General features: G+C 38.5%; 1 protein-coding gene and 1 non-coding gene across 2 annotated transcripts in view; one reads left to right on the forward strand and one right to left on the reverse strand.

The window, feature by feature from the left end:
• LOC126108864 (speckle-type POZ protein homolog) overlaps positions 1-1,448 on the forward strand; it is a 531,541-nt gene extending 530,093 nt beyond the window's left edge. Inside the window, exon 3 of the mRNA XM_049914228.1 lies at positions 1,274-1,448. Within this exon, the coding sequence (XP_049770185.1) occupies positions 1,274-1,448 (175 nt within the window). The remainder of the gene's footprint in view (positions 1-1,273) is intronic.
• Positions 1,449-1,785: 337 nt separating this feature from the next.
• On the reverse strand, positions 1,786-1,860 carry Trnas-cga (transfer RNA serine (anticodon CGA)). Its single transcript has one exon. It is a non-coding gene; the product is annotated as a tRNA-Ser (tRNA).
• Positions 1,861-18,204: the final 16,344 nt, after the last annotated feature.

Consider the following 18,204-nt stretch of genomic DNA (forward strand, 5'->3'; position numbering starts at 1 on the left):
TTTGATTTTTATCACCTCTGCATGTCTTGTCAACTATGACAGCTGGTGTCGATTTCAAGTCTGTCACACAAAACTTTAAATGATTGCTCGAAAAGTTAAAACACGTACCTCGTAGCAAGTGGCGAAAAAGAATTCGATAATCAACATCATCTTGTGTGCAGTCAACAACGATGGTGCATGCAGCACGCGGGGATAGATTCCCACCCTACACAGAATGTTCCGTTAGGTTATTTCCAGTACATACATGGGCACATACTGCTACAGCTAAACTAAGCAGATGTTTAACATGTATTTGTGGTTAGAAAACAATGAGAGGTGGTGGATTCAGATCCCAGCAAAGGAACAAAATACTTTTTCTCGACAGTTCAGATTCTCATATTGCTATATTTGCATATGTAATGTATTATTGCACTTAGTTAACAATCCTATTAGTTGCTAGGTTTGAATAATCGAACACAATGCGAAGTCATTTCAACATTTCAACATGCACCCATACACACATGCTTACCTGTGGCTGAAATGATATTTAAGATCTTTCGTACTTAGTTAACAGAGACAATAGGTGCTCAATTGGAATCCTGGATGGTAGTCTTAATACAAATGTTTTCGTCACTTAATTTCAAGTTGAAACTTAGTTTCCAAAAAGTCATTTATTGCAATAAACTTGAGTTTACAAGCTGCCATCTAATTATAACAGGTTTCGATATTCACACTATCGTGATATTAGTCTGATTGTGGACTCAGTGTTACAAATCAGTTGCTTCAAGTGGGGTCTTGTAGTAATCATTTTGTAGAGTGAAATGTCCATATCGAAAAGAGATCAGAGGAACTGCAAGACAGTAACATTATGTGGGTGCATTCGTCCTTCCCCTACACTCTGTCGAGGAATATGGCACTTCATCATCATCATACAATTTAGGTGGAGTGGAATTCAGGCCGTTTGGATAGTTTTGATGGCGATAGCACCTGAGCTAACATGTCCAGTAATTCTGTAATTATGTTTTGTGCAAGTATTGGGCGTTGTATGTACCTTCTGGCTGCACCTAGATTTGAACTACCTGTTGTATGGGGTTGAGCGACTGCCATGGAAAGCTCAGATGGTACGACTGATTGTTTTTAGCTTAGCTTACTGGTAATTCACTTGTATTAACTGGAGACCTATCCCCTGTGTGGATGGTCCGGTCCCTCAGCAGTGCTGGCCACGGTGAGCCACCTCCACATCCCCACGAGGACACGCCCAGCCAGCTCACACCCTGCCTCTCTGTATGCGCAGTGCACCAGTCGTTACAGAGCCGAGGACCACCACCACCAGCACCACAACCACAACCAGAACCACCACCACCACCGCTGCCACCGCCACCTCTGCCAGCGCACCTCACCAGACACCTGCTGCTGCGCGGCCCACGACTCCTCAACCTGATGAGGCCACTGTCTCTCAAATGCGGTGAGTTCCCTCAGCACGCCCGCGCGCACACACACACACACACACACACACACACACACACCATTATATGGTAGATAAGATATAAATACTGAAAAGCAAAGTGTAAATGCTCAGTCTAGATAAAAACATACAATCAGAGGTGGTATCCCCACGACTAGATCATAGTATCATGGGAGAGAGGTTGGTTAAGAATAGGTTGGTAGGAAAAATAGTTATTGTCAACAGTTCAGTGTCTTATTCATCAAGACCAGCAAACCAATGCCAACAATAATTCAGACTGAGATTTTCACTCTTCAGCGGAGTGTGCGCCGATATGAAACTTCCTGGCAGATTAAAACTGTCTGCCGGACCGAGACTCGAACTCGGGACCTTTGCCTTTCGTGGGCAAGTGCTCTACCAACTGAGCTACCCGAGCACGAGTCAAGCCCTGTCCTCACAACTTTACTTTTACCAGTACCTCGGCTCCTACCCTCCAAACTTTACAGAAGCTCTCCTGCAAACCTTGCAGAACTAGCACTCCTGAAAGAAAGGATATTGCGGAGACACGGCTTAGCCACAGCCTGGGGGATGTTTCCAGAATGAGAGTCGTGCTCGGGTAGCTCAATTGGTAGAGCACTTGCCCGCGAAAGGCGAAGGTCCCGAGTTCGAGTCTCGGTCCGGCACACAGTTTTAATCTGCCAGGAAGTTTCAATAATTCAGACAATGTCATGCCCAGAAAATTTAGTGATGGGGAGAGTATGAGTGCACTGAATGTGTAACACTGTCAGATGAGATAAATGTCTATTACTTTAGATGTATTGGAATGGTCTAGCAGAGGTCACACATACACACATTTATGAGACCATTTTTGGTGTTTGTCAGGAATGAGAGAGGAGAAAGAACCCAATAATTTGCTATAGTTTCTGTTAGTAACAAGAAATATACTCGGCAATCACCAAACAGAAGCAAACGCCAGCAGAGCCTCAGCTTGCCAGGGTGTGGACCACCTTGGTTGCCCCACTGCTGTAACAGCCAGTCTCGGTAACCACAGACATGCAAAGGGGAAACTCTGCCTTCTGTTGACAATGTGTCTGTCTGTCTGAGCAGCAGAATTGCAGTGCCATGAGCTCCCAGAGTCCACAATTACATGCCTTCCTATCTCTGTCTTTCCCTACAGTTTTTAACCTCAGCAACCACCTCTAGTTCCACAGCGGTTATTCCCTGATGCCTTCAAATATAACTTACTCTGCTGACCCTTGTACTTGTCACAGTTTTCCACATATCACACTATCCTCACCTATTCTGCAGAGATGTTCGATAGTTCTTCTGTTAAGAGTTCACCTAGTTTAAACATCCGTCAATAGCACCGCATTTACTATGCTCCGATTCCCCTCTTGTTTTTTCCATAATCCATGATTAATTTTTATGCAGTACTCTGCTCCAAGCATACATTCAGGTATGTCTAACACAAATTAAGGCACATCTTTGATATTAGTAACTTTGTTTTGCGGGGAATCTCCTGTTTTTCCATGCTACATTATTCCTTATAACAACCGTGCTTTGACCCTCAGTGTAAATTAGCATCACATGTACCAGAGTCCGTACAAGTGGTCTACTGTGTGGTCCTTAATTCTGTAAACTTTGCCACCAATGTTACTTCTGCCACACCCCAATACTTTCCTCTTTCTTCCATTCATTAATCCTGATTTGGCACTCATTCAACTGTTTATTACATTCACCAATTCTGGTGATTCAGTCTGACTTTCGGTGAACACAGAAATATCACCAGTGAATTTTATCAATGATATCCTTTTCAACTTCAGTTTTAATTAAATTGCTATAAGTTTCTTCAGTTCCACCAATGATTCTTCAGTGTTCATCTGAACGTGTGTGGAGATTACCTGCATCCTTATCTTTAACAATCTTTAATTCAGAATACCAATTCTTGTTGATTATTGTACATATTCTATGTTACCTGCTGTTCAATATATCTTATATGTACCTTTTAAAAAAATTTCACACACTTTCATTATTTCATGCTGTCAAATGTCATGTAAAGATCTTCAAATCCAATAAAGATACCTTGATTTTTCTTACACATTCCTTCCACTATCCCTGGATCCTTTACTCCAAATTTATCTTCCTCAAACAGATAATCACCTTTGTCTTCCATTCTTCTTCATGTTGTTGTTTTTTTTTCAAAAAGCTCTATTCATGAGCTGTTTAGCTATTGCACTTACAAGTGCTTGGTTGCTTCTGTAGTATCTGGATGGTGTTTCTCTGGCATTCTGTTGCTATGACTCCTGTCTCACGGATTATGCAGACAAATGTGGATACTCGCTTGATTGCCGTTCATTATCACGTTGTCTAGAGCCTCGTAGAAGTTAAAATTCCCATTCCATTCCTGGGTACTTCGCTATCCTATTTATTTACACACTGAATTCTCATAACAGTTCTCTTAAAATTTAGTTCATTCATTATCATACCTGAATTGTGCTCCGAGTGCACATCTGTTGCTGGATACACCTTACAATTCAATACCCGACTCCAGAGTGTGTGTCTGGTTGTGATGTACTCCAGCTGGAAATGTCTTTACCAACTAAAGCTCTGCCTTCCTCCTGAAGAGCTGAAAATGCCAAGATACCGAAGCAGCCATACAAATGTCACAGAATACAGGGCACAGCCTTGCAGAAAGTCAGCCACCCACATGTGGTGGAATTGTGCAGGAGGGCCCCTCCAAAGGGACTGCTTTTAGCGGTAATGTGGCCAACCATAAAAGGCAATCAATGCTAACCTTAAACCGCTGTGAGGAATTTTTGAGAAAGTTGTGACCACAATATAACCTAATGGGAACAGGACAAACAGACTGGGATTCATTTCCAAAACACTCCAGCAGAGTATAACCAACACTTAACATTTGTGTGAGGAACAGATGTTCTCCAGCACAAAAGCAAGTCTTATTAATTACATATTAGTTATGTATTAATATCAGTCGCCAGCCTAATTAGGAATTCTTGTCAAACAATGTAATAAAGCAGAAGGCAGTGCTAAGGCTAACCTAACCTTCCTTGACACACACACACACACACACACACACACACACACCTGTTTCTTTATATCTGTTCACATTACACCAGAGCAACGTAACCTTGCAGATAAATGTAATACTAATTTGGAGGTCAAACAAATGGCCAATAAGATTGCAAACTGTAGCATATGCCTAACAACAACATGTACCTTGAATCAGGGCTTAATTTTGGCCACAATGCATTCTGGCACCTCCCAGAAACTCCCTTTCTTCTAATTCTCTCTTTTCTCCCCCCCCCCCTTTTTTAACAGTACAGTACCGGAGATTTGAAGTAGTACATGTGTATTAAATCAAACCGTAACCGTAATTTTCCGCTGCACCAGCACAAGTGAACATGACAATGGCTCGCCAACATGATGTGACGGGCAGGAGGTAGAGTGTGTGTGTGTGTGTGTGTGTGTGTGTGTGTGTGTGTGCACGCACGTACAGTATACCCAAGATAAGTGGAGTATCATTCTAAAGTTGTGATTGGTGCATATTGCCTTTTGTATACGACTGCCAACAACCTCAGCAATGTAGTAGCAAGGCAACATCTCATGTTATGTGTGTTAATGAGAAATAAATAATGTAAGCCATGTTTGAATGTGAACGTCTTTATAATGTGCTTTCACGAAATCATTTTATTCCATGTTGTAATTTACGTCACAGCTAAAAATCATATGTGCGAATGGAGCAAACATGACTAAAAGTTGGCAGCCTTGCGACCCGATATGTCCCTTTGCCCACGGCACTCTTGACCTTTGTCTTTATCTGCCCGCACCCTCGTTAGAACATGGTTGACGCTATACAGTAGAGGGGAGCTCCCACAGGGGGCAAATTTGAATTCCCAATGCAGAACGGACATGTATATGTTTGACCCTTAAGTCTGTCTGTCTGCCCCAACATAGTTCTCAAACGAAAGTTCCAATTTTAAAGCCGTTTTTTTATTTGAAAGCTGGTTTAATGGGGACGGTTCTTAACTATATTTTTGAAAGTCTGTTCAGCTGTTTAAATGTCATCAGCTATATGAAGTAAAAATGTTTTCTGCCAGCATGCTCTCTTGAAATACATTACAGAATCCATAAGAACTATATCACGTTATGTAGTACCAAACTGTAGAGCTCAAAAAGATGTACCTAAATAAAAGATTAAGGTTGAAGAATAATGATGAATTTTGTCTTCTGAAGTCAGCTGTTTAAACACCCACAAAGCAGAAAAATTGAGTGTGACTCAACTGTGAAAGACAAACATATGCTCTTCCTCACTTTTTGTGGTTCTTTTTGAGGTCTACAATTCATTAAAAAATCAAATGATTTTGCTCTAATAGTGTAAGGAGCACGACGGCAGCCCAGTTTCTTGCGACTTGACTTACAATTATAGCCACAGGTTATTTCTTGTGCTACCTAAAGTAGCTAAATATATAATAATAGATAGTAAATGAATATATCTGTGAGTTAAAGAAAGAAACAAGTAAATCCCATAAGTGGTTCTCGCATTACAGTTGCCTGTCTGTATGTCTCTATGTGAATTCAGTCTTTTTAGTCCACGATTCAGACAGGTCGTGTCTATGGCTTTTTCAATTTGAATCAGTTTACCTTGTTAGCCATCGCTGCCTCACAGAGAAGCCAACAAACAATCCAACAGGCACTTCAGGAATTCACGTTCAACAATATTACTCAATCACTCTCTGTACGTCAATCGCTTGCAGTGCAGTTGTTCTGCTCAGAACCGACAGCATTGTTTTGGTTTGTTCGTAGTGTTTATTTACACATTGTGACTCAGTGGACAGGAGAGTTTAATAGTAATGTATATCTCTACAAAAATTAGTGACTCCTTTAAACCTAAAAGACAAAACGTTAGTGAGGGCAATGAAAACCACAGTTTAGATGTAGAATCCATGACGTCAGCTGTGGCTGGAGAAGAAGATGCAAACAACAAAGCAGACAATCCTTCTCCTATGTCATTGTTGCAAAATGAAAATTTGTATAAGTTGGTGGATATGGATACAGACAAAACATCTATAGACAGTATTGATAATTGTAATGATGATGAAAAGCCAGATTGTCGGTCTGTCGAACAATGTACAGATTATAAAGCTAAAAACCCGTGGTTGATTATTTAAAAAAGGCCAAGTTTGTAGATATACACTAGGTGCTGAAAAAACAAAACGGTTAAAACTGAGTGAGCAATGGCTTTTAGGAACTGTAAGCTCATGTGGGACATGATCAAATAACGTCTCTTAGGAAAAAACTGTTTGATCACTGCACATTTGAAGCTCACGGTTTAGCAAACAAAATCCAGACTACGCAGAAAAATATCACATTAAGAACTCCGTCGCTTCCACAGTAAAGGAACAAAAAGTTGTTACTGAGCGTATTTTTGGACAGCTTATAAGCAAGCAAAGTTAAATAGACTGTTTAATGAGTTTCAGACAGAAATTGATCTCCAAATTAAAATTGGTTTGGATATGGGCCGAATACTATGTTCAAATGTTGCTTGATCTAATATAGTGATTCATATTTCTGACCAGATGACATCAGATCTAATAAATAATTTAATAAAAAGTGACTCCAAATTTTCACTTCTTTTGGATAAAGCCACTTCACTTTCACACAAAAAAGCTTTGATTGTCTAGTTCAGAACATTGTTAAAAGGGAAAACGCCATGACAATTTCTTTGCGACTTCTTGGGCTAAATGACACAACAGCATCTGATATCTTGAAAGAACTTTTAAAGCAGTTAGAATCACTAGGACTAGGCTGTGAGTTTTTGAAAGACCATTTAATCGCTTTGACTTGCGATGGAGCTTCTGTCGTGTTAGGAAAAAAGTCTGACCTTGCAAAGCTGATGTTTCCAAACTTATTCATCTGGCATTGTTTGAATCATCGTTCAGAACTCACCATGCATGACACGATAGAAGAAGTGGTGGGAATTAATCACTTTAAAATATTCATGGATAAAGTTAGAAATATCTTCAGCTGCTCCCCGAAAAACAGCAGTGAGTTGGCAGTTGCTGCTAAAGGTTTGGAGCTAGAAATTTAAAAATTGGTCATGTGTTTTGACACTCGTTGGTTGGCCTCCAGTTTATTGGCAGTAAAAGCTGTGTGGAAAGATTGCAGGGCTCTATACAGTCATTTTTTAGAAGTATCAGAGGACACGAAATGAGACTCAAAACAACGGTCTTCTTACAAAGGGCTTTGTAATTGTCATCTACAACTTTCGTCTCCAACCTAGCTGTAATCTCTGATGCCTTAGAAGAGTTGGCCGATCTATCCCTACAGCTTCAAAGATCAAGTGTTAACCTTGCTCAAGCTCACGACGACATTACACTTTTATTAAAAGTGTTGGAAAGTCTGTTTGATGCAATGGGACAACATGCAAATGTAGCTAACATTGCACTGGAAAATATGAACTTTCAATGTGTTAAACTTTCTCAAAGAACAATTATTTCTAAGATTCCTGATGAACAGTTTAATCGCAGCTTGGCAAATAATTTGTGATCCAGGTTGCTATCAACAGTGAATGCATCTGAAAGCTACAATGATGATATGAACTACATGAAGGCCATTCACCTGAAATTGTGGCCTAAAAACATATCGATCACTTATGGAGAAAATGAGATTTTTCGAATGTGTGAAAGATTTAAGATTAATAGCCCTCTGAAATAATGAAGAACTTCAGGGAGTACAAACAGGGTCTGAAACCACTACTAAGTGGAGAAGTGCCAACTGTCCTTGTACAGCCACCAATGTTCAAAAATTTTGTATCAATAATAAACAGCATTGCAGTGTCGATTGCAGAGTGTGAACGTGGCATTTCTGCAATGAACTTAATTATGACACCACTGAGATCGTCACTCTACATCTGCACTGTTTGTAGTTCATTACGCATCAGACTTCTGGGACCACCTGTAGCTAGATATGAAAATGGGCGTCTTGGATGGTGAAGGGATATCATTCTGCACTTGCTACACAGTCAAAAGCACGAACTGATAAAGTGTATAATGAGGATAATTCTGTATTATGGAAATGTTTTTCGTAATCCATCTCCATTGATTGTGTTTAAAGTAATTTCACAATGCTTACTTTTTCTTCCTTTATTTGAGCCACTGAGTATGAACTTAGTTAAAACTATGAGTTCAGTTAATAATACATCCTAAAAAGGTACTTTTTAACAATAAATACACAATGTATATTCTGTATAAACTGACTCCTCATATGCCACTGACTTTTGTCAGGATAACAGATGTTTGTCATTTTAAGTTAATACACTATGTTGAAAGTGTAATAAAATTTAAAGGGAAATATTTAAACAAAGTTGTATACCCTTAGGTCAAAGATATATACTGCATGTTGACAGGACTTGTTATTTTATGAGTGAAGGGAAATTAAATTCATATTTCAAACTACAAAACTGTAATCTCAAAATTAACGCTCGGTACAATTTATTATTAATGTGATATTCTTGATTTGGAATCATTTGTAATTTTATCATATATGAGTTAACAGATCGATACTCAATCCCACCGATTCAGTTTATTGGTCATTAGCGGTTTAATTGTTGAACGGCAAATCGAGCTAAAAATCTACTGAGATGTGGGATTCTTGAAGTTTTCAACTGCTGTTTGAAACAGTATAACATCTTCGTGCAGCCCGCTGAAGTAAAATTGTTTAAATAATGGTTTAACGTACAAACTAATTTTTTTATATACCTAGTATGTTATTGGAAATGAAAAAGTAATTTTAATAGAGCTATAATGGAACTCAAGAAGCTTTGACATTTTTGTAAAATATTCGCCAAAGATGGATGATTGTTATAAGTGCGACTTTGACTGAAATGGTCGACTTCACTGTGAAGCTGATTTTAATATAAGTGCATGTTTATTTTTGTAATAATTCTCTCCCAATGCCTAATGCATTGATTGCTTTTCCTACAAGATGTATTCTACATGTAAAACATTTTTCGGTCAGATTGCAGCAAATGTGTTAACATTTATAATAACAGGTCCCTTTTGATTTTTTGTGGTTTAATAAATAAATATTCAGTTTGCAGTGGCTACCCATGAAATATGTTTTTCTCAGTTAAGACACTATGGGCTTATGGAAAAGAACAAATCTGTCATCTCTATGACGAGTTTATCATTTCCTGATTATTATAACATAAAGAACACTTGCCCACAAAAAGCAAAGGTCCCGAGTTTGAGTCTCGGTCCGGCACACAGTTTTAATCTGCCAGGAAGTTTCATATCAGCGCACACTCCGCCGCAGAGTGGAAATCTCATTCTGGGAACAATAGTGTTTTTTCAGTTCAATTTTTACACGTAGGGTCTCATGTTAATTAAATGGCAAAGACCTTTCTCTTTGGCTAGTAACATAGGAACAACTAAATTTTTTACGAGTGTAAAAGTTAAGTCATAGATATTTTTAGTCTATTAGTTACATTTTACATTCAGAAGGGAATTTATTTATTACCTGTATAAATAAAACTTGTGATTTCTTTTTCACTCAGTATCATGAAAGTTTCAAATGACAAAATCTGACTGAAGAACATTACATATAGTCTTTTCCCATGGCAGTGTAACATGTGGGGAGGAGAGGAGACGAGAGGAGAGGAGAGGAGAGGAGAAAGATTACGGCAGCCTCAGGGTGAGGAAGTGGGAGGGGGGAATGTTTTAACTTTATCTTGCATTGTTATCAACTCAGGCGCGACGCAACGATCAGCTGCTATGGCACAAAATGCTCACAGAATTAACATTGCGTGAAGACGTGGGAAATCGAAATTGTACTAGACCCAGATGGAGCAGGAATATCTTAGTCATTAACTGCTAAATGCCTTGTTGATGAATACTGAACACACGTTCATAGAGCAGCTACAAAGAAACTGTTTGAACGTTGTGGCTGGCAGCATTTGAAAACGTGATGTCGTGAGTATGACTTGGTGCCAATACGTGTGAAGCAGAACTATGGAGCAAAGTGACACTGGTACGGCAGGTGGTGGAACCTTGTGGTGTTATGTTTTTGATTATAAGATATTATGGTTTAAAAACCTGAATTTCAGAACTGTATTTAAGAAAGAATTTCTCATTGTAAGTCTTATCACAAGTCTCTCTCCGTGGTCAGTGGGGGGAGTGATAGAAGGGGGCGCCTTACGGCACCTAAAAGTTTAAAAGTTAAGCCCTGCCTTGAATGAACTAGATGCAGCAGTTAATAGAACCAGTCACCAACACACATGATACTAATAGCAATACTAAACAGGGCAGAGCATGAAATGATTGATTTAAATCAGGAGGTCTATTATGATCCTACCATATAACATCAATGCTAGTACACGGTCTCTATACCTTTACGTTACCCAGCTTACATTTAAGTAGCTAATGCAGTAAATATTTCTTTATTGGACACAGTTTGAAGCAATTAAACAGAATGCAAATCTAACTACACTGGCTGTGCAGGTACCTTTGCTTTGCTTCATTAACTAACTAGTTCAGTACATGAGGGCCTCAAAGTTTCATGGTTTGAAGAGCCATGCTCATTAACAAATCTTCACAAGTGTGTATGGAAAATGGTGAGTATTCTCATCAATAATTATTCATTAAGTGAAGCCCAACAAACTATAACTCTTCAAATAACAAATGTGCTTTGAAAAGTAGTCTTTTAACCTTCTCAAAATATAGTTGGGTGGGCAAATGCCAACACCATTAAATTCAAGTTCAAACACCTTCTCATGGAATGAACAGTAATAAAACTTTGTAATTCTGATCAAAGTGCATAAATGCAACAATTAATAATCTTTTTCACTTCTAATTATTATTATTATTATTATTCTTTTAACTAACAACTTTACTATTTTTGGACAGCTTTTAAGTAAGCCAAAGTATTTAAGAAAAGTAATGCAGATCGATTTAAAAATGCACTGGAAATGGTGTATTTCTCAAATTATTAAACTGAACTTGAAACACAATAACTCCACACATTAGAAAGCAATCACAACTATTTTTACGGCTGCTGAATAGTCTCTTCATAATAAATTAGCTCACTCGGAATTAAATTCACTAGGATAGGATTCCTGGTGAGGTTTGTGATTTGGGATAATCACAGGTGCAAGATAGAGCTTTTAGCAATACCGTGATTATTATTAAAATCAACCAAATTTCACAAATACCTGGTCCATTTACAGAGTGCCAAATATAAACATTTTGCTGGAAGGCTGGTGGCACTGCCACTGGTGGCATGATTTGCAGTGGCTGTTAACATGGCAGCGATTTAGTCATCGCAGTACTGTTGGCCTCGCCCTGTTATAGACCTTCTGAATTATATTTTTGCAGGGCCAAAAACAATGCCTTTATACATGGTATCACCAAATGCAGCATCTGAGGTCCATATGTAACACTCTTAAGTTCCTCTGCCTCAATACTCCAAAAATATGAACTACAATGTTCTGCTACTGCTAGCGAGATATTAACCACAGCACTGCTCAAGCCAGACTCCTTAGCCGTCGCAAGGGACGAGTTGCCGCTTGCGTGAACGACACCTTTTCCATTCTGCCAGGCTACTTCTGTAGCTGCAGGGATTCCCCACATTTTTTACATTCAACCCTGCATTCCCTAACTATGGACCAAGTCATTTACAGTACATTATATAATAATCATTCTGGGAGTTATTTTCATTCATAAGCATAAATTGAACATTGTTCAAAAAGTTCACATAACTGAAATATGTATACATTGTCTAAGAATTTCCGTGACAGGTAAAACACTCTGCATATGACAGATACAGCACTCTACATAATTAACTCTACAAATAGAAATATCAATACAAAGTAGGTCAAAAATGGATGTTACATATGCCCCATGGTTCACTGAAGATTCCTGCTACGCAAACATCAATAACACCTTAATGGTGCCAAGCAGTCGAAAATAATAATCACTTCATCCAGAGTTGAGCATGAAAAGAATACATTGCAAAACACATTAAAACACTATACACTCTATACACGTAATTACCAAAACAAGACATAAGCAACATTATTCAATTATGTACACCTGTCACATCTGACTCTCATTTTGTGAAACAGTAAGTTGAGTAGTAAGCAAAATTTATCTGTATTGCCAAGAATATTGAGTAGCATTTTGTAAGCATTAAGAAATGTAGGTATACACATAAAAGTATACCGCCTACAAATATCACAAGCAATTTGACATTGTACATGCAACACATCCTATAGCATGATTTTGAATTTACGAAGGAGGAAATGCTGATTCTAATAATAGTAGTCCATTCTTTGATATTTACATAAACAAACATATTTAAACTGAACCTACTATTCTTTTCTTACTGCCTTTATTTGAAACACAGTCCCTCTTTGAAAACTGTAGCAAAACACATACAACACTAACAGATATGAAAATAAAATAATTTTGCTACCTGCAATAGCATCTTGCACTGCATTTGACAACATTAACAAATTACATATCACATTAATCAATTGGCTGCCCATTTTGGGTTTTGGCAGTCTATTATAAACAGTTTTTTTTCCCCAGTTTGGCAAGTTTTCTATGCTGCCCGTTCTGTATTTAAGGCATTCCACATTCCTTATCAATTTGGCAACATTTGCTTGTAGCCCTTTCAGTACAGGGTTTCACATATTTTACAACAGCTTTTAGAATCTGAAACTTCTAAGATAGTAACAGCAATTTTACATAGGTAACAACATTTTTATAGGAACATAAATTACAGTTAAATACAGTATGGTAGCTTCATAAGATAGATACATTTCATCTACAGCATAATACACATTTTTAGTCTGGTATGATTTCTTCATTTATTCATTCCTAGGTACATACAGTTTGAGATCCACTACATTATGGACATCAAGGAGCTTCTTCGACTCTGGGTAGATTAAATAGTAGGCATTGTTGTGAGGTGTGTCTTGTACTGTGAATGGCCCATTATATATACATAAATTTAGAAATTTCGTGGTTAAGTTCACCTGATTATTCATGGGTCTTCAGAAGAACATAGTCTCCAATTTTGAACATGGAAAACTTCAGGTTGCTCGTTTTAGATCTCGTTTCGGCTTTGTTTTTTCTTTTACCAATTCTTTCTTCTGGGCTAATCCCAAATCTGTAAACGGTGGGAACTCTAGTTTTTCCTCATTTAAACATTTGCTCTTAGTACTGAGCAGAATTTCCCCAGGTGTGAACTCAGTAAACCCATGAGGCAACGTCTTCATTAATATATTAATATATTTAGTTTCTACACCATTCTGCTCCATTCCATCTTTCCAGGTTTTGAAATTAAATTGGGGCCATTATTGGGCAGTACTGCACTGGGTTTTCCAATGGTTCTCAAATACTGAATCATCCTATCGAATACTGACATTGCTGTCACCTTTTTCAGGAGATACAATTTTATAAATGTAGAAAATACTTCCGAAATCACTAAAATACATTTAAAATTACCAGAAGTTGTGGGGAGGAGTCCATACAGGTCCACAGACAGTAAATCCATGGTATCTTTAGGTAACGTGTTCTGCATTGGGCCTTGATTAGTTCTATTGGTTACCTTAGCTATCTGGCAGATGTCACAAGACCTAATACGTTCAGTTACCTTTCGACTCGTACTATTAGCAATCACTATAACACTAGCCAATTTATCTAGACACTCCTTTGGCCCAATGCTAGTGAAAATAATCTGACATCTGTATCAAATTGGGTAGGCCAACACACCATCCATTCTTCAGTAATGAAGCCTTTCCTCTTATACAAGATACTTTTAAAAATCAAAATTTACTTATACAGATTTCCAATTTGGTTGCTCATTTTGATGATATCGCATGGTTTTGCAAATCTGTTCAGATTCATTTTTGCCTGATCTTCTTCATGTAATTAATTTGGAAAGTTCCATCTCCATTGCATTTCTTGGGTACATCAGTACCATTGGGACAATTCATTGCCACATAATTTTTTGTACCCTTTACATAGCAGATTTCATAATGAAATTGTTCCAGGTATTAAGCCCATTGGGTGAGCCTGCCATTTAGAAGGCAACAACCTTTAAGGAATGTTTGAGCTTTGTGGTCAATGTGTGAAGATCGTAAAACCCCACCAACCTATAAATTTCTCTAGGTCCCATAATATGGCCAAGGCTATCTCCTCTGATATGGTATGGTTCCTTTTGTTTCCTGTCAATGCCCTGCTGGCAAAAGCTATAGTTCTATGTGCTAAATTTCCTGTACCATTTATCTCCTGGAAAATTTCAATACCAATCCCATAGGTGCTACTGTCAGTATTCATATTGAAAGTCTCTGACAGTACTGGGTGATGTAAAACATTATCATGTCAAAGTTTAATCTTTAAAGATTCACAATCCTGCCGACTCTGATCTGTCCAAACAAAAGCACTAAATCTTTTTATAGATTGTTCAAGTGTGGATTGTTGAAGGGTTTCCCCTTAACAAATTTTCTGTAAAATCCACACCAACCTAAAAAGGCTTACACCTGTTTCCTATTTTTTGGTGGGGGAAATTTTTCTAAGGCACGTAGCTTTCTCCAGGTCCTTATTAATGCTGGTAGTAGTAATTACACGGCTCAAGAATTTAATTTCTAATTTTACAAGTTCACATTTCTATAATTTTAAAGTGATGCCTCCTGCTTGAAGAGCAACAATTTGGAGCTTTTTTTGCCAGTTTTCATTGTAGATAAATAAATCATCTACATAGATAGTTAACCTGGAACTCAACTTTTCTCCTAACACAAAGTCCAGAGCTCTAATAAACACTGCCAGAGAGGTATTCAGTCCAAATGGAACTACTTTGTATCGATAACATTTCCCAGTAAACAGGATTGCTTTATATTCATGCAATTCTAGACTTAATGGGATTTGCCAATAGCCAGCAGTCATGTGGAAACTGGTTAAATGCCTCATTATGAAATTTTTGCAACATTTTGTCCAGATTTTCAGGCCTGTGCACCTCTCTTTTTACTTTGTTTAGAGTTTGTGCATCAATGGCCACATGTACTCCTCCATCCTTGTTTACAATGATAAGTGGACTGATATATTCGCTGTTACTGTGTTATATCACTTCTCATTCCATAATCTTATCTGTTTCATTCTGTACGGCCTGTTTTTTAGAAAAAGGTACCGAATACGGTTCCACAAAGAATGGATCCAGAGTTGCAATACAGTATCCAAAATTTTGAGCCAGTCCAGGTTAGCCGAAAGTGATCTACTGTTGCTTTCTAAGATAGTAATAAATTCCGCCTTCTCAGAGCCGGCCAGAAATTCTGCACGCGTGTGGTGCTCCTGCACATGTGCAACTTCCGGGTCACAGCGTGCATGCCGCAGCCGCCAGCGTTCATATAGTGCACGTTTCTACGCACAGATGTCGCTTTATCCACTTGCTGGGGTGCTCTGTACCAGTGCATTCTAGTGCTCTTTCCACAGCATGCAAGCCAACCATGGGAAGGTATTTTGCGTTTTAAAACCTTTAAAATACTGTCACGATCTACTCATTGAGACGTCTACTTATGTTACCAGTTTAACCCAGTAAGAAAAGTAATACAGTTAACAACCGTGGGTTTTTATTAAGGCAGCTTGACTGACGGCTCGCAAATACGCGTAACATTTTTGATCTAGTATTTAAGAAAGAGAGCAGTTAGTGACTTCCAGCGAACCTTATTCATGATTACAAATAACATTAAACTAATGCAAGGTTTCCTGTAACTAATTCTCGGTGCCCTCAGTTAGACCCACATAATTTCTGTCTCACTGACCTCTGAACAGAATGATAACCGCAGACGCCTCGATCACCTGTTATTTCAATACTATTTCCAGTTCCATCTAAAATCGGCATAATAACCAACAATTAGATGGTTATTGTTTATCGACTTCAGCTGAGCGTAGCCCTTCACACATTAAAAAAAACCGTAAATGTAAGTATACATTGGAACAATCGGTTTAATGAGCAATTTTCCTGATAATAATGTACCATGGAGCAGAATGATGCAATAATGCACAGTTAGTAAACAATAATTTTTTATTATGAAAGGAATAAATCCAAACACATTTATCACTGGTCATGAGAAATGATATAGTTAATATCGGGCATAAAAGATCAGCTCATTGACGAACGCAAGCAGTTGTGAAGATTTTCATCACTTATGCTTGATTATAAACCTTGATTTATTCATTTTCATCACCCAGAAAAACCTTTCACAAACATATGTCAACCCGAACATGGACATAAGTCTCGCGGCATCTTTGTGCAGGTGTGGAAATTCTTGTTGTGAAAAATTTTCGTAGAATTCTTCTGTACTTCGCACTGCAAAGAACTTGTCCTTCAGTCTTGTATTGCACTGTAGGTCGATCAGTTCCATCTGTAGATCATTCGGAGCATCTTCAACTGACGACGAGAACGGTCGGGCAAAGAGGCGAATGGCAGGAGACAAACTCGTATCATCTGCAAATTGTGCTCGAAATTGTTCCTTAATTTTTACAATTATTGATACGTATTCTTGAAATCTAGCACTTTCATGGACCAGTCCAAGAGTCGGGAAATGTGCAGTGTTTTCTGTCATTAGCTGGCCCTACCAAAACGCAAGCTTCCTTTCAAAGGCATTTACTTTTTCCAACATGTCAGAAATTAAATTATTTTCACCTTGCAAACTGAAATTCAGGCTGTTCATGTGAGACGTAATGTAGACAAGAATTTCAAGGTCTGATATCCAACAAGGGTTTTCCAACATAGGTTCACTTTTTCCCTTCTCGCCTTCTCGTGTAAGAATGTTACTATGACCAAACGTAAATCACAAAATATTTTCAGCATTTTACCTCAACTGATCCAGCATACTTCAGTATAGTCAGCTATGTCACCGTACTCCGCTCCTAATTCCTCCAAGAACCGCCGAAACTGGCGATGCTTATGCCCATGTGTCTTCAGGTAGTTTACAGTATGCACAACAATTTGCGTGACGTTTGCTAACGTTACTGATTTTGCACAAAGCGCCTCTCGATGCAGAATGCAGTGAATTCCATACAACGTCCCATTTGTGCGCCGTAGCTTTTGGCGCATCCGTGCTATGAGTCCTCTCCGGTGGCCTTGCATTGATGGTGCTCGATCTGTGGTCACTGAGACTCAGCGCCGGTCGGGGTGGCCGAGCGGTTCTAGTTGCTACAATTTGGAACCGCGCGACCGCTACGGTCGCAGGTTCGAATCCTGCCTCGGGCATGGATGTGTGTGATGTCTTTAGGTTAGTTAGGTTTAAGTAGTTCTAAGTTCTAGGGGACTGATGACCTCAGATGTTAAGTCCCATAGTGCTCAGAGCCATTTGAAGCATTTGAGACTCACCGATTCCAATCCATAGCGACACCATCAATCGCTTGCTCGACAGCTTGGAGTAAGTTCGCACCTGTAGTAGTCCCTTTCAAAGGTACTAAATCCAAAACGTCCTCTGTTACACAAAGTGCGTTATCGACACCTCGTATGTATATCACAACTTGGGCTGTATCTGTAAGATCTGTTGCTTCATCGAGCGCAATAAAACTAACGAAAATTAATTACATGTTCCTTGACATTTTAGAAGAAATCAAGGCCTAAACCAGATAGTGATATTCGTCACTTGATCGTATTTGTTTTTCAAAGATTAAATTGTCTCTCGTTTCTTCATGTTCTGAATTGCATAATCGAAAATGGAGTTCACATGACGCTTCTTCTGA

The sequence above is a fragment of the Schistocerca cancellata genome, chromosome 11 (genome assembly GCF_023864275.1).
Source record: "Schistocerca cancellata isolate TAMUIC-IGC-003103 chromosome 11, iqSchCanc2.1, whole genome shotgun sequence".
Classification (NCBI taxonomy): Eukaryota; Metazoa; Arthropoda; class Insecta; order Orthoptera; family Acrididae; genus Schistocerca; species Schistocerca cancellata.